The 22,194-nt window shown below is 50.0% G+C and overlaps 2 protein-coding genes across 2 annotated transcripts; one reads left to right on the forward strand and one right to left on the reverse strand.

Annotated features, from left to right (window-relative positions):
- The first annotated feature begins 534 nt into the window (after positions 1 to 534).
- LOC117986246 (zinc finger C4H2 domain-containing protein) lies at positions 535 to 7,369 on the forward strand. The gene is made up of 5 exons (XM_034973079.2): positions 535 to 684; positions 1,560 to 1,731; positions 3,262 to 3,440; positions 4,848 to 4,970; positions 7,107 to 7,369. The coding sequence occupies exons 1-5, from the start codon at positions 626 to 628 to the stop codon at positions 7,231 to 7,233; spliced, it is 660 nt and encodes a 219-aa protein (XP_034828970.1). The 5' UTR covers positions 535 to 625; the 3' UTR covers positions 7,234 to 7,369.
- A 5,462-nt stretch (positions 7,370 to 12,831) lies between these two features.
- On the reverse strand, positions 12,832 to 18,096 carry LOC138403003 (uncharacterized). The gene is made up of 2 exons (XM_069501793.1): positions 15,468 to 18,096; positions 12,832 to 14,949 (listed from the first exon to the last, which is right to left on the reverse strand). Exons 1-2 carry the CDS (start codon positions 15,865 to 15,867, stop codon positions 14,936 to 14,938), a joined length of 414 nt encoding a protein of 137 aa, XP_069357894.1. The 5' UTR covers positions 15,868 to 18,096; the 3' UTR covers positions 12,832 to 14,935.
- Positions 18,097 to 22,194: the final 4,098 nt, after the last annotated feature.

The following is a 22,194-nucleotide window of genomic DNA, read 5'->3' on the forward strand; positions in this document are numbered from 1 at the left end:
GAGAGAACACTGGGGAACACTTAACGGCAACGCAAGTTCTGATTTTTTGTCACACGCCAAGATAGCCTTGTCGCACTGTACGTATCCGGAATACAAGCTATCGTGTCGTGTACAGTGCAACAAGGCTATCTTGGCGCGTGGTGAAAATCTGAACTAACGTTGCCGTCAAGTGTCCCCCTTTGTTCTTGTTTGAATATTTCTCGAATATTCCTATGGAATGTTCTAAGCCTTTGTTCTCCAACAGCGCCCCCCTGTCAATGTCATTGATGTGCCAAGAGAGCCTTGTCGCACTGTATCTACCAATCAATTTCATTCTACAGATCATAGAGATAGTATACACTACAGATGGATAGAAAGTACTCTATGCTAGCATTGGTCTGTACTCACTACTCTGTAGTCCTCGTGGTAGTCCTGCTGTGTAGATGTGCTCTGTGCTGTAGTCTGTAGTATCCGATATGTTATTGGTCTGTGGTCTGTAGTGTGCTCTCACTCTGTGTTGCTCTGCACTGGTCTGTGCCAATGTGTTTCGTAAAATAGTGGTAAAATTGGGTAAAATATTACCGCTTTGTTTTTTCGTTTAGTTTTCTCTTTTGAGAAAATATTATTGTTTTCTTCGTACCAGAAAATGACAGCAGAGAACGAAAGGGAAATTTATCATAAATTAGAAGCCATGAAAGAAATCAGGTGCGTATTTAGTTTGAGATAAATTAATATGAAGTAGTTTCGCACCTGTAGGCTCGATCAATAAACACTTGACACGATTATTTTTATTTTTCGTTTAAAACATTACAACTGTGTGTTTAACTTTTAACAATAATAAAATCTTACATTTGAAGTTTTGTCGCCTAAAATTACGAAATGGAAAAAAAACGGGATTGTAGGTTCTATAATGCACAATCATAATAAGGAACTTAAACTACCATAACTCATAAGAAAAATATTTAACAAGAACTTGGAACTCTTCAGTGAAACTAATTTGCTAAAGCTAACATGGTGGCATGGGCTCCTCGCCCCAACACCTAACTCGCATCCTTTAAGATGCATTTATGGCCTAGTGCTAAGCATGAATTGATCACACAGGATCAGATTCACCTCTTGAGTTTCGGGAAACCTGTCACTTTGAGATGTACACTTTATAGCACACTATTGCAAACAGGGTGGTGCATAGTACAATTTTTTTAATTGCGACATAGGCATTGCATTGCATTGCATTTGATGACAATCATGTCTAACGGGAAGTAATGATGAGATCTAGGTTAGAGCACTCTTATTTTACTAGAGCACTTTAATTTTTTTATCGAATTCTAAATATTTTATTTTTACGTATAGTAAACAGGAGGTGAAAATTTCAAATCGATATTTGACTAACAACAATGAAATTTTCAAAAAACATTTTAACCTTGAAGGTTTAAAATGTACTAATTCTTCACAAAAAAATTGACAACGTGATCACCAGTAGTTTAAAGTCCGCTTGACGTGAAATTCCCCCCGATGTGACTTATATAACTGGTAGTACATAAGTGGTAAGCTTGTCATTCATTGAGTATGTGTGGTTGCAGGAACAAAACCATCACACTGGAGCGCCTGAAGCGCAGCATCCTCAACGAGGTGCGCAGCGGCGACCAGGAGGGGCGCTGCCTGGCGCAGTACAAGCGGGAGATGGAGCTGCTGCAGCAGGAGAAGATGAGCCACGTGGAGGAGCTGCGTCAGATACACGCTGACATCAATGCTGTAAGTGAGCTAGTTGTTCATCTGCATGAGCCGAGTATGGGTTTCCATCCAATGAAGGCCAGAGCCATGCTGAGGATCGGCAGACAAACACATAATCTCAGAGATTATGCAGCACTCTCAAGCATGCAGGTGTCCTCACGATGATTTCCTATACTGTTAAAGCAAATGATATTTAATTGCTTCAAACAATGTAACTCCCAAAAGTTAGCCCGGGATTGAACCCCCAACCTCCCAAATTGGCGATCTTAACCACTGGGCTATCACAGCTATTGAATTGGGAATCATTTTAAATAATACATGCTCAACCTTGTTGCAAATGCAAGTATTTGAAAAGCATTAGTACAATTTGAAAAAGAGTGGGTCGTTTGCCAAAACAGAGGGTTGTTTATAAGTGAGGTTACTAGATCAAGTAGGGTCCGACTAGATATTAAAAAGGCTTATTTGCATATCCATTATTTGCTATATATAAATTGATTTTTAATTTTCACCAACTAAGATTATAGCTGTAGCACACAAAATGTATAGTCCATACAACATGACTTTCACGTGCCATGTTAACTGTATGGGTCAACTGTCATGTCAAAAGTACCGTTCACCTTTTAAAATAAGGACTAAAATCGTAGTTTAAACTTGACATAGTTAATATGGCGCGTGAGGAGTAGTTTAGTACGCACAACACACTGTAACACTAGTGGAGTGAGCACAGTCCAGGAATAGCGCAGAGTAAACAGCAGGTGTGGCGTGTCGCGGTGTTTGTTGTGCGAGCTGCGAGCCGCGAGCTGCGAGCTGCGAGCTGCCAGCGTGGAGCTTATATCGTTTGTTTTCACTGGCGCTGCTCACTGCTCACTGCTCAACCGTGGTTTGTGCAATTTATACATTCCAAATGGGAGCAAGTGGATTTTTCTTATCCATTTCACTCATGTAGGTCTTATCTTATATTCACAATAAGCAAATCATCGCTAAAGTTCTTTGTACAAGTTGCCTTTACACAAGTTTAAATTTTTTATTTAAAGTATGGTCCTGAAAAAAGCATATTACACAATAATTGAAGATCATCTAAATGATAAAAGAGCGTGGATTTGACCTGCAGCTCGTCCCGGCAACTCACAGGACTGCAAATACTTTTCTTATACATGGCATAATCTTCAAAACATAAATCTTTCGCCTTTTACCATCAAATCTTTGAAAAGAGCAACCGCCGAGTTTCTTGCTGGTTCTTCTCGGTAGGAAAGGCATTCCGAACCAGTGGTAGATGCATCTGACGATTCAAAAATACTTGCAAAGGTTTAATGGAAAAAAAATATTTATTTATTATTTATGTAAGTATTTTTGGTGGAAACGTCTAGTTTGTCGCTCTCCTGTAAAGATGCTAATTGTGACTTAGGAGTGTGGAGTGTGGTGTCGGAACTAAACCGACGGAATGTGGAGTAGTTATTGAGATACATGTCACTTGTTATGTACTTTAGAGGGAAAGATAAGCTTCACACACAAAGCGTTGACACTTGACACTGTCAAATGCTGTAATTTCAGATGGAGACAGTAATAAAACAGACGGAGGAGAGCATGTCACGCAAGTTGTCAAACGCTTCGCGACTACACGAGGACTATCGGCCGCTGAAGACAGAGGTGGACCTGCTGAGGCGGCAGTGCCTCGGCCTCGACCGCCTGCCAGACCTGCACGAGGAGGAGGGAAGCCCCATCACGCCCGAGTGAGTATACCGTCTGTAGCACGAGGACTGTCGGCCGCTGAAGACAGAGGTGGACCTGCTGAGGCGGCAGTGCCTCGGCCTCGACCGCCTGCCAGACCTGCACGAGGAGGAGGGAAGCCCTATCACGCCCGAGTGAGTATACCGACTGTAGCACGAGGACTGTCGGCCGCTGAAGACAGAGGTGGACCTGCTGAGGCGGCAGTGCCTCGGCCTCGACCGCCTGCCAGACCTGCACGAGGAGGAGGGAAGCCCCATCACGCCCGAGTGAGTATACCGGCTGTAGCACGAGGACTGTCGGCCGCTGAAGACAGAGGTGGACCTGCTGAGGCGGCAGTGCCTCGGCCTCGACCGCCTGCCAGACCTGCACGAGGAGGAGGGCAGCCCCATCACGCCCGAGTGAGTATACCGGCTGTAGCACGAGGACTGTCGGCCGCTGAAGACAGAGGTGGACCTGCTGAGGCGGCAGTGCCTCGGCCTCGACCGCCTGCCAGACCTGCACGAGGAGGAGGGCAGCCCCATCACGCCCCGAGTGAGTATACCGGCTGTAGCACGAGGACTGTCGGCCGCTGAAGACAGAGGTGGACCTGCTGAGGCGGCAGTGCCTCGGCCTCGACCGCCTGCCAGACCTGCACGAGGAGGAGGGCAGCCCCATCACGCCCGAGTGAGTATACCGGCTGTAGCACGAGGACTGTCGGCCGCTGAAGACAGAGGTGGACCTGCTGAGGCGGCAGTGCCTCGGCCTCGACCGCCTGCCAGACCTGCACGAGGAGGAGGGCAGCCCCATCACGCCCGAGTGAGTATACCGGCTGTAGCACGAGGACTGTCGGCCGCTGAAGACAGAGGTGGACCTGCTGAGGCGGCAGTGCCTCGGCCTCGACCGCCTGCCAGACCTGCACGAGGAGGAGGGCAGCCCCATCACGCCCGAGTGAGTATACCGGCTGTAGCACGAGGACTGTCGGCCGCTGAAGACAGAGGTGGACCTGCTGAGGCGGCAGTGCCTCGGCCTCGACCGCCTGCCAGACCTGCACGAGGAGGAGGGCAGCCCCATCACGCCCGAGTGAGTATACCGGCTGTAGCACGAGGACTGTCGGCCGCTGAAGACAGAGGTGGACCTGCTGAGGCGGCAGTGCCTCGGCCTCGACCGCCTGCCAGACCTGCACGAGGAGGAGGGCGTCGTCGCCGCCGTACGTGGAAGCTGCTCCGCCTCGCATCTTGTGGGCAACTAAAGATCGGTAATATGGAATTTTTGAGTTTAGATAATAGACTTTAGGTCCATATTAAAACCCTCAATGGCTCAACGGTTAAAGGAGTGGCGTGAAATCCGGCGGTGGAGGCCGGCGCGGCGTCGCACTGTTGTCGAATGTGTCCTATAGCCTAAATATAACATAACCCGTCCCCCTGTTGCAGCCGCTTCCCGGCGGCGGCGCCCGCGCGCGGCGCGTTCCTGGCGCCCGCGCCGCGCAAGCCGCCGCCGCCGCCGCCCGCGTTCAGGTCTGCCATCCAACAAGATTTCCTTACCGTCTCGCTGAGGTTCGATTGTTTCTGTTGCGCACCCCCCGCCCGCCCAACCGCCCGCCCACAGCAGCGACACGCACACCACTTCCAAGTTGAAACCTTATATTTACAATGGCTCCCACTGCACTGTACACTTTGTTGTAGTTGTGCTACTTTTGTTACAAATAGGCAACAATATTCCAAGAACTCTGCCACCTTTATTTTCATAAAGGCTAGAATTTTGTGGATATAGTCCGCACAAAATGAGTTCTCACGCGCCATTTTAACTCTATGAGTCAACTGTTATATCAAAAGTACAGTTCACCTTTAATATAAGGACTAAAATCGTACTTTTGACATGACAATTGACACATAACGTTAAAATGGCGCGTGAGAACTCATTGTGTACGCAGCTCTCTGCGTGTCGCTGCTCGTCGGCCGACCACTGCTTCTATCTTAATGTTACTTTACTTATGTTTTTGCTTATTCGTAAATGCTTTCGTTTTGTTACTTTTTATCTCGTTGTTTAGTTAGTTTAGTTAGAGAAACTCAAACTCAAAAATACGTTATATTTGTTTTGGAAGCTAACATGGCAAATATACTGAAAATACTTTAATGCTTTTATATCTGTGTGATCGTAGAATTGTGCCGTTTGTAAAATGCCAAAGCCGGTTTCCGGCACCGACCAGTGCCTTGTGTTATCTGGCTAGACGGCCACGCTTCGCCTCCAAATGTTCATATAGCTAGTCCCTAACACGACGCCAGACACAATATCTCGACTCGGGTGTCGTACCAATTGTTTTGGTAAGGCAGGAGCTCGTTGAAGCTAAATGAGTGCTGTGCTCTTAAGTGGGAGGTCTCGGGTTTGATTCTTAATGAAGGCAATTTCGGAATTCATAATTTCCAAATTGTCTCTGGGTTGGTGGAAGGCTTCGGCCGACGCTAGTGGTCACCCTACCAGCAAATACTTACAGCCAAGTGATTTATCCGGTGGAAACTTCATTGGCTGTACCCGGCATGTAGCGAACGGTACAGTTGTTGCGATCGGGCTATTGTCAACAGCTCAGTACACATTAGCCCGATGCCCGATGCGCGGTGAACATGTACAACGCCACTTAAAATGAATATTTAATGACCAATAAAAAGTTGGCAAAGGCATTCCGCGCTTGCATGTTGACCACCGCTCGCCGAACGCTTACGACGGTTATGCACTCATCTGATCCGAGTCCGTGAAAATCCGTTTTGTTTTGTGTGGGAGCTTATGACATACTAGCTGATGCCCGCGACTTCGTCCGCGTGGAATTAGATTTTTTAAAAATCCCGTGGGAACTCTTTGATTTTCCGGGAAAAAAAGTAGCCTATGTCACTCTCCAGTTCTTTATCTATACCCATGCAAAAAATCACGTCAATCCGTTTCTTAGGTTGGGACAAGATGTCAGAAATGAGCGTACGACCCGAGCGTTGGTTTTAGACTGATTTATTAAAGGAATGCATTGAGATACAATATGTATGTGTACTTATGGCTATTATATAAATATTACTTATATGGTTAGGTCACACTGTACACGTTGCACCGTTGCGACGTGATTGAAGGAAAAACCAATAAACCAACAAACAAACACACTTTCGCATTTATATAAGGGTACGGATGTCGTAGATAATCGCTGGTATTCTCACGGATGACGGATAGAACCGGGATGACGAAAGCGCAGCGCGCAGTGCGTAATCGCCGTTAGGCTAATGTGTACTCAAGCTTCAGTCTTTAAGGCCCTATACCTACCCAAGTGGAGATGGGCGGAGAGATACATTCAGCAGACTTACTATTATTAAATAAATAAATGACGTAACAATTTTCTTATCTATCGCTCTATCAATAATCTGATTGGTCCGCTGAACTCATCTCCGCTCCGTTGAAGTGGATACTGGGCCTTAGTTGACATTAGGACTGTCTAAATATTGTTTCGAACATTAAGGGTCCTTTTCCTGTCACGTGGATTTCCACCCGTGTCCTATTATTTCACGTACGTTTCTCCTATTACGCGAGTCGAGGAACGTTGTGTCGTTGTTGCTGTGTCGCCAGTACACTGTCCCACACAGTAGTGACAGTGTACTGTGTACTGGCGACACGCGTACGTCCGCATGACAGCAAACAGTGTGGTGGTGCGTGTGCAGACAGCAGCCGCCGCCCATGAAGTCGTGCCTGTCGTGCCACCAGCAGATCCACCGCAACGCGCCCATCTGCCCGCTCTGCAAGGCCAAGAGCCGCTCCCGGAACCCCAAGAAGCCCAAGAAGAAATAAACACACACTCGTCAGGCAGCGGCGTGCAGCTCACCAAGCCCAAAGCACTGCTTACTCTAGTCGAAATAGTTGATTGCTGTTCGTTTATCATGATAGTATATACTTACGTAACTAATGCCTACACTTTAGTGGTAAAAAGCAGAAACCGCCCCTCTAGCAAGTACGCCGGTAGCGGGTTGTGTGTGGACAGCGGGCAGGCGGCAGGCGGCAGGCGGCAGGCCGATGTAGCGTGTATATGTATATGTATGTATTCATGTCTCGATGGTTGTAAATATTTGTGTAAGTTAACTACATATTAACAATGCTGTTGTAGTCACGATTGCATCACAATTCGCAATGTTTCACCTGTCGTAAGATTTACAAGCTTCAATAACGTTGTTAGTTTACCTGCGTCGGGCCACTACCGATCCTCATCAGCGATCCGACATGCGTCAGTACTGCTGTGCACATATACGACAAGGCTCTTTTGGCACTTGAGTGACATTGACAGGGGGGCGTAGCTGTAGAACAAAGGCTGCCAGCAAATAAAATCTCCTCAATTTTACGAAATATATTGAAAATGTCAATGTCGAAAATCGAGTAAGTTTTATGTAATTTAACTGAACGAGAAATTGGGAAAGCCCTCCCTGTTTCAAAATCGAGAAAGAATAATAAAAACAATCGATAGTTCATGGACTTGCAACTCATCATGTTTACCAACTAGCGGCTCTGGGTGCTGTTGATCGTCGAGCCAGGAGACTCATAGGCGAAGACTCCCCACAACTGGCGAAACTACAAAGTCTCGATCACTGCCGCAAGGTCGCGGGTTATCAGTGTTTTATAGGATATATTTCGGAGAGTGTGCTCAGGAACATTTCGATCTTGTCATCCCTTCACCATTTTACCACCGAACCGCAAGACGTCGGGCGAGTTTCCATCCTTATGTCGTCGACATTCCATCTACACGCACGAAACGTTTTGCGTCATCATTCCGCATACGTATGGCTAAGGTTTGGAATACTCTTCCGCGATATGTGTTTCCTACCAATTACAACCCGGGTATCCTTAAAACAAGAGTGAATAGGCATCTTCTAGGTAAACGCGTCCCATCTTAGGCCACATCATCACTTCCCATCAGGTGTGATTGTGGTCAAGCGTATACCTATAATGAATAAAAAAAAATCCTGATCAAATACTATATCTACCTAGTACTTTAGTATATAGCTATAAGATGCAGACACATTTATGCTGTATCTATTGTCAGAATATAATATCGTGATTATGTAAATGGAATGGTCTATTATTTAAAAAAAACAGTAAATTTCAGATTTTTTTACTTACAACACTGCATACGTACTGCATATAAGGGGACAGTTGTGGTACTAGATGACGGCGTTAGTTCCGATTTTAGCCACGCGCCAAAAGAGCCATGTCGCGCTGTAGTGGGGTCGGCACTCGGCATATTCGAGTCGACAACGAGGACGCTTCGGGGCGAGTTCGTTAAAAACCTCATAGATGGCGCTGTTCAAGCTCTTCCAAAGAAACTCGTAGATTTTTTTGTTTTGAGTTTGTTTGCTTGAGAGCTCTTGAGAGTGATTATCCAACATTTTTAGAAACTTTGAACACTGCGGAAAATGTTACTTTTTTAACTTCACCTGGTTCTGATAAGTACCTACTAGATTTATTGACTTTATTAATACATAATATATACTAGACTAGATGATGTTTCTAGGTGTTTAAAAATCCTGCGAGAACTGTTTAATTTGACGATATGATCCATCCTTAATATGATGCATCCTTCGCCTACCTCCTCGGAAGGACATGACCCGACGGAAGAGCCGGAGCCCCCCGCCCCCCCGCCCCGCCCTACACAGTGCCATTGATTCATGTCTTTCTCTAGAGTATCTGCGTCTTTTTCTTCTCAATATCAATAAAAAAGGACAAAAATGAAATTTATATTAATGATTCTTAGTGCTACGCTACTAAACACTGCTCAAGACTGGCACCCAAATTAACCAGGTTTGACTGTATTTAAGTTTCTCTGTCCTTTTCTTATTACATTGGTAAGTTGTCATCAGAAGCAGTAGGTAGTTAGGTGGCAATGTTTCACGCGTGTTTCGCCAAATTGAAATGTGTGTTGTAAATATGTGGAGCTGCTAGCGGCGGTGGCGGCGGCGGCGGCGGCGGCGGCGGCGGCGGCGGCGGCGGCGGCGGTAGGCTGGTGAGTCATAGTGGAAATAGAACAGTATCGATTAGTTACGTACATCGTACATTGTACAGTAGAGAGCAAACACTGAGCAGCTTTGTGTTGCGATGTGTCACGGATCTCTATTTGCTGACACTATTGTTACTCGAATTGACCTTAATTATTTATTTATTATTGATGGTTCAAGAAACGTATCGGACTAAGAGCCAGCACGTGCCAGACCTTCGTCATTTTATAAAAGCTGTTCCTCTGCGTATTGTCCCCAACACTGGGAGGAACGATTGTTTGGATGTTTGTTTGGATCATGGTGGCTTTGGGAGATAACAGGACAGGTAATAAAAGTGTAACAAATCTTACGTCACGCGTACCGTGGCAACCCCTAGCCGGATACTCTTACAGTTTAAACATTGAAGAGTGTCTGGCAGGGGGTTGCCACGACATAAAGTTCCTAGCTATGGTGAGCCCACGAGGAGGGAGGAGATCCAAATGATACACACGTCCTTCCTTAAACGAAGTCTGTTTATTACTACTACAATTATACTCTTTGCTACCACAGACCACACCTCAAGCAATGCATGACGTGATTTGTAATACTATTCCGAAGAAAAATATAATTTTTGACTTTATACTATGGCGTAAGATTTTTTTTAGATGTTCTCTCCCAAAGCCACAGTGATCCGAACAAAAGTTCCTCCCAGTGTTGGGGACAATACGCAAAGAAACAAATTTTATAAAATAATGAAGGTCTGGCACGTGCTGGCTCTTGTCTCTATATGCCTTTTTGTTTAAAATTTTAAACGCAGTTTATCTTTTCTTAGAATTGTCGGCGACGGGCCACGGGCCTTGAACTCTCTTGTTATAATACATAGTCTTCATAAGAAAAGTGCCATTTCAATTTGAATTTTAAAAATGTTTTTGTTTATTATATAAGTAGGTACCTAAAGATTTGTATATTTTGTAGGTGGTACCTAAGAAATGTTAAAAAGAAGAAACTGACTGACTGACGTGATTAAGGAACCGCTCAAACCTCTGGTTCTACAAACTTGGAATTTCGCACCTAAGTAGCTTATCTCTATAACGAACTCAACTAATGGTGCATCCACACATGCTACCGTTCGGCCGCGCCGCATGTGTGGATACAACACAAGGAAGGATTTCAGCGGAATCCTTAAATCCCAGATCCTAATAGAGTTTGCGTCGACTTGGAGACTTCCTCACTATCTTTAGTTATCAAATTGCTATACCTTACAGCATGAAAAGTGTTAATTATTAAAATAAATAGTAATAGAGTGTAGTAGAGTAATAATAATGTTAGTAACAAGTAAATAAATAAATAAATAATAATAATAATAAAATAATTGTAAGGGTGGCTGTCCGCCAGAAACGAGCAGTGCGAGGATAGAGGCCTTAGGGCCTGCGCAGACGACGGACGACAGTCCGCGGAGGACGACAGTACATGTTTTACTACGGTGTTTCGCTTGACTATTCTTAATGAGTCATTTTTAGGGTTCCGTATATCCAGAGAAAAAAGGAACCCTTATAGGAGGATTACGTCGTTGTCTGCCTGTCAAGAGTCAAGACAGGGTAGGTACCTACTTTCCGTTGACCTAGAATCATAAAGTCGACAGGTATCAATTTCTTGTAGCATAAAGAATTTGTGGTTACGTCGGTTACGCACTCTTCCGATCCGAGTCCGTGAAAATACGTTCCTTTTTGTTTTGTATGGGAGCTTATGACATAATAATGTCGTAGACAATCGCTGGTATTCTCACGGATGACGAAAGTGCAGTGCGTAATCGCCGTTACGTTACAAAAAGAGCAGTGTTTTGTTGTACGACGGTACGATGGAACTGTTCGTGTGCGAGTCCGACTGTGCCCTCCGCGGACAATAGTCGGTCGTGTGCGCAGGTCGTTTGCAGCGGTTATGTTTGTGGACTGTGGCTCAGCCTACTGATTCGCCAACTCAGTGTCTAACACTGAATAATAGCCAATTCGACATTTATTTTTAGACCATTGAAGGTTTTCTACGAAAAACTATTTTGTAATCACTTAATAAAGCAGCAATGTAGAACCAACCGATGTCAAATGAGCTCGGTGGCTACCATTCAGTTAGCGGACAGCCAGCCGAGGCGTCGGCGGCGGAGACGCACGCGCGGGCCGACGACCCGACGACCCGCCGACCCGACGACCCGACGACCCGCCGCGTGTAAATAGTATAGTCATTGTGAATATTGGCATTTCTTTTTATATTATACAATTTTCATGTCCCGTATTGTTTCATTTTTTTAAGCCTCTGTGTCATGGTCAACCCATCACCGGCTGACTACCTGAGCTAGGTTAAATCGTCCAAGATGAGCACCGATCTGCTCTCAGAATGAGAAAAGTTTAGGCCATAGTCTGTCACGCTGGCCTAGTTGTGAATTGGCAGACTTCACGAACCTTCGAGAACATTATGGAGAACAGTCGTGTAGGTTTGTCGCGATGTTTTCCTTTACCGTAAAAACAAAGCTATATTATTTAATTGCTTAAAATGCACATAGTAGCTCTGATAAGTTAGAGTTGTGTGTTCATAAATATTGGGATTGATTCACATTGGCTGTTGGCAGCGAATCGAAGCAAATTTCAAAAATGTTAGAGAATATTGACAAAGTGCACAAATGGCACGCCCGAGGGGAAATTTCGCGCAAAGTTTTTTTCTCAGTAGAAATTGACGCATTATCTACACTGAAAATAGAGGTCAATATGCTCTGTAACATTTTAGAAATGCCCTTCCTTCGACTTGCTGCCATTGAGAGTCGACCCTTAGTGTAATAACCTGGGCCACTCCTCGCTGGGTACGAGCTTCTTGTTTGTTGAACCCAACCGGTAAAACCGTGTCGCCAAGCGATTTAGCGTTCCGGTATCAAGGGCTATCTTGTATCTGAATGATAAAAAAAACTTAGAGTAGTGTGATCCTTAGTGCGAGCTACCCGCACTTTTCCAATTCGTGTGTCGATTCGAGCGCTCGACACCTACACTACATGCATAGGAAGCATAGGATGATAAGCCTCAACAATGCCTACAACAGCGAAATGGTTAGTGAAAAGCAAAGAATTACATTGCTTTATCTAGGTACCGGACAAGATACGACGGACCTTGAAACATCTGGCACGCAGTGAGGGAGAGAGACGGCGTTATCCATTTCTTACCTGTGATCTCGACTTGTGGGCAAGAAATAGAGATATCTCTACGATAGTCGATAGGAGGAATCTATTGTGGAGTGTAGAATCGCCGTGATAGTAGTAGTCTAGTAGTAGAAAGTGTTGGCTATGTAAAATAACGGTGGCGCTACAGTAGCCATCAATTAATTAAAAAAAAGCGGTAAATTTAAAATTTAGAAATAAACTATATTTAGGTACAGAAGTAAAATTCAATTAAAAAAAACACAATTTATTAACACAAAACCAAATACTTTTACAATTATCAAACTTTTAATGATTGGAACAAAATTTAACACGAAAGACACAAAAAGTAAAAGTCAGTAATAAAGAAAAACATAATTCAAACCAGACCACGATGAATACAGCACAAAAATCAGTAGCGAAATGAGCCCAGTGCTCGCGCGCGCTCAGCTTTTATAGCTAAGCTCATTAAGAGAGGTGGCGTGACCTAAGACGGCCTCTCCTGACTATGCGGCGTCCTCGCCCGCCAAAATAGCCAGAAAAGGTCGTGAGATCTTCTCTGCGGAGACTTGCAGCTGGTGCCGCAACGCTGTCGGCGTGCGGTGCGCGAGGGGAGACCGGTGAGGAGCTCGCCGAATGGAGCGATGCCTCTGCCTCTACCGCGTAAGGTGCCGGGGCAGACTCAGGTGCGGAAGGGGGACCAGCACCTGGGCCAACTACTTCATAGTCATCACCTGAAATTAGCTTCGATATAGCACAACTCCATAGCTATAAATGGTAACACAATGGGTAAGCAATTCGAAATGCGACTTAGTATTAGCTAGACATGTAGATAAATCATTTAGTTTTATGGGGTGTCCCTATCACCCAGAGGAGGTGACACCTAACAACCTATGAGACGTCTCAAACCTAGCGCGCGCTTCTTCTCGTCATCTTCAGACCGCCAGACTCGGGGAACGGTCTCAGACCGTCAGACTCGGGCAACGGTCTATGGAGCAGGAACTTGAGATGACCTTCATCAGACCACCAGACTCGGGCAACGGTCTCAGACCACCAGACTCGGGCAACGGTCTATGGAGCAGGAACTTGAGATGAACTTCATCAGACCACCAGACTCGGGCAACGGTCTCAGACCACCAGACTCGGGCAACGGTCTATGGAGCAGGAACTTGAGATGACCATCATCAGACCACCGGGCTCGGGCAACAGTCTATGAAAGTGCATCTCAACCAGCCATCGTTGAACTTCCCTTGAGGAGTAAAGCATTACCGTGATTTGTTTAGTCATAGCACAAAAATAGATGTCGTGGATCAGTCCGTCAGTAGATAAGTACGTAAGGGAGCAAGCAAGGCCTTTTTAGTAAGGAGGGTGAGAGTTTTGGGGCTATGATTAACAAAATCACGACTTTCATCTTCACCACCACAAAGTAGTCAACAAGCTGAACTTACATTCGAAGAAGGCACCACACGCATCCGGGCACCACTCCTTGCCAGGGCACCATGCCCTCCGCCGCCACCTGAGCGGTCTTGCCATACGACCCACTCAGCAGCTCCAGCTCGTAGCGGCCGATTCAGGACCTTGCATGGACCTCACATGCCAGAGTCAAACTTCCCCGTTGACTGGGAATACTTGATCACCAACACCATGCCTCCAGCCTTCAACACGCGAGGTGGACGACGATTCTGGTTAGCATAGGCATCCTGCCGGGACTGATTTCACCTCAGCAGCTTACTTGCCCTGGAGCGTCACATTTCACGCCATGCCACTCGATCAAGCCGTACAGTTTCAGCAACCACATTGTGTGCTGGTGAGGAACTCTGGAGACCTGCTTGTTTGATATACAAACCAGGCAGTAAACCACACGCTTGACTACGAACTCACGTAGCCCAAGAAACCAGAAGTACTTCAGGGTCAGGTCCAGAGTCTTTTCGACGAAGACTTGCAGCAGACTAAGACGGTATCACGAAAACCACGCTTCCGCTCCTACTGGTGAGTAGCGGTAATAGAGCGTAACACTTTAGTACACATACCGATGAGAGTCTAGCTGTCCCACTTACAGATACTCGACGAGCGTGTCTTGATCTGCGACCTGCACCATCTAAACCCAGTTGCTCGGCTTGGTGATGCCGTTGACTTAAAGGGTTGCAGCTAAGATAGTCGCCACAACACATCATCGTGCGCTTTTAGTACTCAAAGGCGAAGATGAAGTCATGGAAATAAATCCACTTACGGGTAACGCGCAGCAGCGGCAGCAGCAGCGCTCGGTGGCTGTGAAAGCGTTGTAGTTGGTCACACCCTTACACTGAAGACAAACCAAATGGTGGCGGAAGTCGCTTCCAGCACGTAGGAGTACTACCTACTCACTGCACCCTGGGTAAATCAGCAAAGATTGCTACCTTAGACTCAGTGGTGAGTCGCTCAGTGATGTTCTGACGTATCTTTTCATGTTCAGGGCCTCAATGAAAGGGAACCTCTTTTTTTCGTCAAACGTGCAAGGCAGGCTGTCTGAATAGCATACTCCTCAACGTAGCGCCGAAAGTACCCAGCTAGATCTTAGATTGCCAGATTTGTTTAATGTACTCAAGGGGTAAGGACTTTTACCTACGTTATGGCCTTGTCCTAAAGACTCGGCCTCGCCTGACCCTAACAAATGAATCTCATAAAAATGGTAAACTCGGAAACAATCGGTAACGGGAATTATCAGATTTTCTAAAAGAGTTGAATCTACCCACGTTACATTATTTACGAACACACTACAGTGCGTCGCTGGCTAGCATGTCATACGAAACACCTTCAAGTCCAAGACGGTATGCGTAGGTCACGTGCTTTAATACAACACGTGCATATCGAAATCATGGACACTAACTTTAAAAAAAGAACATTCTCACCAATCAGCTCGTACAAGGGCTTGGCAGCGCTTGTGTTGCCCCACGATGCGCATGGCATCGTGCCACAATACCAGTGAGCTGAAACGTTCACGAAGGGCGCCGACGACTTGGAGCAGCATGCACGGCTTGGCACCGAACACCAGTGAGCCACCATGCTCACGAGAGGCACCGTAGCCCGCAGCGGCGCACGCAGCGCAGTACCACCAGCGCGCCGTCTGGCTCGCCAAGAGCGCAGAAAGGCGCGGCAGCGGCGCGGCACGGCGCAGAAAGGCGCGGCAGCGGCGCAGCAACGCCAGCGCAGCGTCACGCTCGTGCAGAGCGCAGGAAGGCATGGCAGCGGCGCGGCATGGCGCAGCAACGCCAGCGCACCGTCACGCTCGTGCAGAGCGCAGAAAGGCATGGCAGCGGAGCGGCACGGCGCAGCAACGCCAGCGCACCGTCACGCTCGTGCAGAGCGCAGAAAGGCATGGCAGCGGCGCGGCACGGCGCAGCAACGCCAGCGCAGCGTCACGCTCGTGCAGAGCGCAGGAAGGCATGGCAGCGGCGCGGCACGGCGCAGCAACGCCAGCGCATCGTCACGCTCGTGCAGAGCGCAGAAAGGCATGGCAGCGGCGCGGCACGGCGCAGCAACGCCAGCGCAGCGTCACGCTCGTGCAGAGCGCAGGAAGGCATGGCAGCGGCGCGGCATGGCGCAGCAACGCCAGCGCACAGTCACGCTCGTGCAGAGCGCAGAAAGGCGCGGCGGCGGCGCGGCACGGCGCAGCAACGCCAGCGCAGCGTCACGCTCGTGCAGAGCGCAGAAAGGCACGGCAGCGGCGCGGCACGGCGCAGCAACGCCAGCGCAGCGTCACGCTCGTGCAGAGCGCAGAAAGGCGCGGCGGCGGCGCGGCACGGCGCAGCAACGCCAGCGCAGCGTCAGGCCAGAGCATAGCCAGCCTCGCTCTCATGCAGAATTCCAAAGCCCGCAGCCAAGCGTGCAGCATTGCGTCGGAACATTCGAGAAAAGAAAGATAAATGTCAGCACTATGTTCGAATCATGTTCGAATATAACTATTTCCCAGTTGGATTAGTACATCTGTCCTTATTACGACAGGTCTACCTAACACCACATGAAGATTGATTTTTAATCTTATGTCACCCGGGAAGCTCAATTTTTTTTTTATCTCGTGGCAAAAATAATAATTGTTCAGCAAAAACTCATCTACCTACATTACGGTTACTCTTTTTACAAAAAGAACACTGAATTGCATCAAAACCGATGTTCTAGATTTTCGATAAGTTTTAACTTTTCGTACAGTAGGTACACTCTGTGATCCTAATTTTCACACAGAAAACAGCGTGATTGGAAAGTACTATGACTAAGACTACGCTTTCTAGTCTTAAACTGCGAATTTAAATTGCGGGTATCTTGGTGAGATACTTCATGAAGTGACTAATGGACCGACATAGATGTTCTTAATCTCAATGTCTACCTCTCGTGGGCACAGTGGAATAAATTCCGTTTTAAAATTGATCTAAGACTGATCATAACAAAAACCTTTTGTACAATTTCCACTTTACGAAACTACCTCCCGGCTATGCCATCGGTTGAGGTTACGAACATGATCAACTTTTTTACACCATGCATCAACATCATTAAAAATCGAGACCAAAAATAAAGACATCTACGTTCCACTAATTGTACGACACCGACTAGCACGCCTTTGTTCATTATTCAATTTACGTGAATTACTTTTATACTTAAATCGATTAGTAGATTTAGACGACGGCATTATTAATTCACAAAAACACGTAGGGTAGACGTGAAAACTTTTAGACAAAAATTCAATTTGGATAAACACACTTGAACTAGATACGTTCGCGTGGCCAATACGTGCTTAGCCATAAAGCCAAAGGTTTAGGTACTTGATTTTAAAGATTTAATTGCAGTGACTTCATCTTGTGCGGAACAAGGTGCGGAAACGGGAGTGTTGCATTCTGTTTGAACGGTCACAGTGTTACGGAGACGATAAATATTACACTCGCGTGTAGTTACTACCGAGGTTAAACTATTTTCGACAAGTCTCGACACGTTTTACTATCGCGGAGTATTGAGTGTAACGTTTGGATAAAAACACGACTAAGTGCGTGATCTCGCGACCTATATCTAGGCCCTGCTGTTTCACATCAACGTGGTCTGCTTCGAAAACTTCGAGTTTGATCACGGCACATCACGGCTACGATCGCGGTTACGATACCCGCGATCCGACATTGTACAAGAAAAACAACAAAAATTTAAAAGTTAGAATTTTGTTCCAATTTAAGCAAACTGATTGTCAGTGACTAGATTTTAACTATAGTGGGCTATTGAATAGGAATCCCAGTTCTGAATTTAGGTACAGAAGTAAAATTCAATTAAAAAAAACACAATTTATTAACACAAAACCAAATACTTTTACAATTATCAAACTTTTAATGATTGGAACAAAATTTAACACGAAAGACACAAAAAGTAAAAGTCAGTAATAAAGAAAAACATAATTCAAACCAGACCACGATGAATACAGCACAAAAATCAGTAGCGAAATGAGCCCAGTGCTCGCGCGCGCTCAGCTTTTATAGCTAAGCTCATTAAGAGAGGTGGCGTGACCTAAGACTATTATCTTCCACAGATTTTTATTTGATTTATTAATGAAGCGTGAATAACGCTGACGAGTGCGAGAATAAAACCGAGGTTCCTGGCGTCATCAGTTACAAGTTACAACTGAATAACGGTGGGGCGCAGGCGGCCGGCGTCCACCACGGTTCCTGGCGTCAGTTACAACTGAATGACGGTGGGGCGCGGGCGGCCGGCGTCCACCACGGTTCCTGGCGTCAGTTACAACTGAATGACGGTGGGGCGCGGGCGGCCGGCGTCCACCACGGTTCCTGGCGTCAGTTACAACTGAATGACGGTGGGGCGCGGGCGGCCGGCGTCCACCACGGTTCCTGGCGTCAGTTACAACTGAATGACGGTGGGGCGCAGGCGGCCGACGTACACCACGGTTCCTGGCGTCAGTTACAACTGAATGACGGTGGGGCGCGGGCGGCCGGCGTCCACCACGGTTCCTGGCGTCAGTTACAACTGAATGACGGTGGGGCGCGGGCGGCCGGCGTCCACCACGGTTCCTGGCGTCAGTTACAACTGAATGACGGTGGGGCGCGGGCGGCCGACGTACACCACGGTTCCTGGCGTCAGTTACAACTGAATGACGGTGGGGCGCGGGCGGCCGGCGTCCACCACGGTTCCTGGCGTCAGTTACAACTGAATGACGGTGGGGCGCGGGCGGCCGGCGTCCACCACGGTTCCTGGCGTCAGTTACAACTGAACGACGGTGGGGCGCGGGCGGCCGACGTCCACCACGGTTCCTGGCGTTAGTTACAACTGAACGACGGTGGGGCGCGGGCGGCCGACGTCCACCACGGTTCCTGGCGTCAGTTACAACTGAACGACGGTGGGGCGCGGGCGGCCGACGTCCACCACGGTTCCTGGCGTCAGTTACAACTGAACGACGGTGGGGCGCGGGCGGCCGACGTCCACCACGGTTCCTGGCGTTAGTTACAACTGAACGACGGTGGGGCGCGGGCGGCCGACGTACACCACGGTTCCTGGCGTCAGTTACAACTGAATGACGGTGGGGCGCGGGCGGCCGGCGTCCACCACGGTTCCTGGCGTCAGTTACAACTGAATGACGGTGGGGCGCGGGCGGCGCGACGTACACCACGGTTCCTGGCGTCAGTTACAACTGAATGACGGTGGGGCGCGGGCGGCCGACGTCCACCACGGTTCCTGGCGTCAGTTACAACTGAATGACGGTGGGGCGCGGGCGGGCCGACGTACACCACGGTTCCTGGCGTCAGTTACAACTGAATGACGGTGGGGCGCGGGCGGCCGGCGTCCACCACGGTTCCTGGCGTCAGTTACAACTGAATGACGGTGGGGCGCGGGCGGCCGACGTACACCACGGTTCCTGGCGTCAGTTACAACTGAATGACGGTGGGGCGCGGGCGGCCGGCGTCCACCACGGTTCCTGGCGTCAGTTACAACTGAATGACGGTGGGGGCGCGGGCGGCCGACGTACACCACGGTTCCTGGCGTCAGTTACAACTGAATGACGGTGGGGCGCGGGCGGCCGGCGTCCACCACGGTTCCTGGCGTCAGTTACAACTGAATGACGGTGGGGCGCGGGCGGCCGGCGTCCACCACGGTTCCTGGCGTCAGTTACAACTGAATGACGGTGGGGCGCGGGCGGCCGACGTACACCACGGTTCCTGGCGTCAGTTACAACTGAATGACGGTGGGGCGCGGGCGGCCGACGTACACCACGGTTCCTGGCGTCAGTTACAACTGAATGACGGTGGGGCGCGGGCGGCCGACGTACACCACGGTTCCTGGCGTCAGTTACAACTGAATGACGGTGGGGCGCGGGCGGCCGACGTACACCACGGTCCTGGCGTCAGTTACAACTGAATGACGGTGGGGCGCGGGCGGCCGGCGTCCACCACGGTTCCTGGCGTCAGTTACAACTGAATGACGGTGGGGCGCGGGCGGCCGGCGTCCACCACGGTTCCTGGCGTCAGTTACAACTGAACGACGGTGGGGCGCGGGCGGCCGACGTCCACCACGGTTCCTGGCGTTAGTTACAACTGAACGACGGTGGGGCGCGGGCGGCCGACGTCCACCACGGTTCCTGGCGTCAGTTACAACTGAACGACGGTGGGGCGCGGGCGGCCGACGTCCACCACGGTTCCTGGCGTCAGTTACAACTGAACGACGGTGGGGCGCGGGCGGCCGACGTCCACCACGGTTCCTGGCGTTAGTTACAACTGAACGACGGTGGGGCGCGGGCGGCCGACGTACACCACGGTTCCTGGCGTCAGTTACAACTGAATGACGGTGGGGCGCGGGCGGCCGACGTACACCACGGTTCCTGGCGTCAGTTACAACTGAATGACGGTGGGGCGCGGGCGGCCGGCGTCCACCACGGTTCCTGGCGTCAGTTACAACTGAACGACGGTGGGGCGCGGGCGGCCGACGTCCACCACGGTTCCTGGCGTCAGTTACAACTGAATGACGGGTGGGGCGCGGGCGGCCGGCGTCCACCACGGTTCCTGGCGTCAGTTACAACTGAATGACGGTGGGGCGCGGGCGGCCGGCGTCCACCACGGTTCCTGGCGTCAGTTACAACTGAACGACGGTGGGGCGCGGGCGGCCGACGTCCACCACGGTTCCTGGCGTCAGTTACAACTGAATGACGGTGGGGCGCGGGCGGCCGGCGTCCACCACGGTTCCTGGCGTCAGTTACAACTGAACGACGGTGGGGCGCGGGCGGCCGACGTCCACCACGGTTCCTGGCGTCAGTTACAACTGAATGACGGTGGGGCGCGGGCGGCCGGCGTCCACCACGGTTCCTGGCGTCAGTTACAACTGAACGACGGTGGGGCGCGGGCGGCCGACGTCCACCACGGTTCCTGGCGTCAGTTACAACTGAATGACGGTGGGGCGCGGGCGGCCGGCGTCCACCACGGTTCCTGGCGTCAGTTACAACTGAACGACGGTGGGGCGCGGGCGGCCGACGTCCACCACGGTTCCTGGCGTCAGTTACAACTGAACGACGGTGGGGCGCGGGCGGCCGACGTCCACCACGGTTCCTGGCGTTAGTTACAACTGAACGACGGTGGGGCGCGGGCGGCCGACGTCCACCACGGTTCCTGGCGTTAGTTACAACTGAACGACGGTGGGGCGCGGGCGGCCGGCGTCCACCACGGTTCCTGGCGTCAGTTACAACTGAACGACGGTGGGGCGCGGGCGGCCGACGTACACCACGGTTCCTGGCGTCAGTTACAACTGAATGACGGTGGGGCGCGGGCGGCTGACGTACACCACGGTTCCTGGCGTCAGTTACAACTGAATGACGGTGGGGCGCGGGCGGCCGGCGTCCACCACGGTTCCTGGCGTCAGTTACAACTGAACGACGGTGGGGCGCGGGCGGCCGACGTCCACCACGGTTCCTGGCGTTAGTTACAACTGAACGACGGTGGGGCGCGGGCGGCCGGCGTCCACCACGGTTCCTGGCGTCAGTTACAACTGAACGACGGTGGGGCGCGGGCGGCCGACGTCCACCACGGTTCCTGGCGTCAGTTACAACTGAACGACGGTGGGGCGCGGGCGGCCGACGTCCACCACGGTTCCTGGCGTCAGTTACAACTGAACGACGGTGGGGCGCGGGCGGCCGACGTCCACCACGGTTCCTGGCGTCAGTTACAACTGAACGACGGTGGGGCGCGGGCGGCCGACGTCCACCACGGTTCCTGGCGTCAGTTACAACTGAATGACGGTGGGGCGCGGGCGGCCGGCGTCCACCACGGTTCCTGGCGTCAGTTACAACTGAACGACGGTGGGGCGCGGGCGGCCGACGTCCACCACGGTTCCTGGCGTCAGTTACAACTGAACACGGTGGGGCGCGGGCGGCCGACGTCCACCACGGTTCCTGGCGTCAGTTACAACTGAATGACGGTGGGGCGCAGGCGGCCGGCGTCCACCACGGTTCCTGGCGTCAGTTACAACTGAATGACGGTGGGGCGCGGGCGGCCGGCGTCCACCACGGTTCCTGGCGTCAGTTACAACTGAATAACGGTGGGGCGCAGGCGGCCGGCGTCCACCACGGTTCCTGGCGTCAGTTACAACTGAATAACGGTGGGGCGCAGG

This window comes from Maniola hyperantus, chromosome 11, assembly GCF_902806685.2.
Source record: "Maniola hyperantus chromosome 11, iAphHyp1.2, whole genome shotgun sequence".
Classification (NCBI taxonomy): Eukaryota; Metazoa; Arthropoda; class Insecta; order Lepidoptera; family Nymphalidae; genus Maniola; species Maniola hyperantus.

What these genes read in the sequence shown, in the direction of transcription:
- LOC117986246 (XM_034973079.2), top strand. Translation starts at nt 626, where the DNA reads ATGACAGCAGAGAACGAAAGGGAAATTTATCATAAATTAGAAGCCATG. An exon ending in GAAGCCATGAAAGAAATCAG is followed by an intron (nt 685 to 1,559) that starts GTGCGTATTTAG and finishes GTGTGGTTGCAG; the next exon opens with GAACAAAACCATCACACTGG. An exon ending in TTCCTTACCGTCTCGCTGAG is followed by an intron (nt 4,971 to 7,106) that starts GTTCGATTGTTT and finishes GTGCGTGTGCAG; the next exon opens with ACAGCAGCCGCCGCCCATGA.
- LOC138403003 (XM_069501793.1), bottom strand. Translation starts at nt 15,867, where the DNA reads ATGCCTTTCTGCGCTCTGCACGAGCGTGACGGTGCGCTGGCGTTGCTG.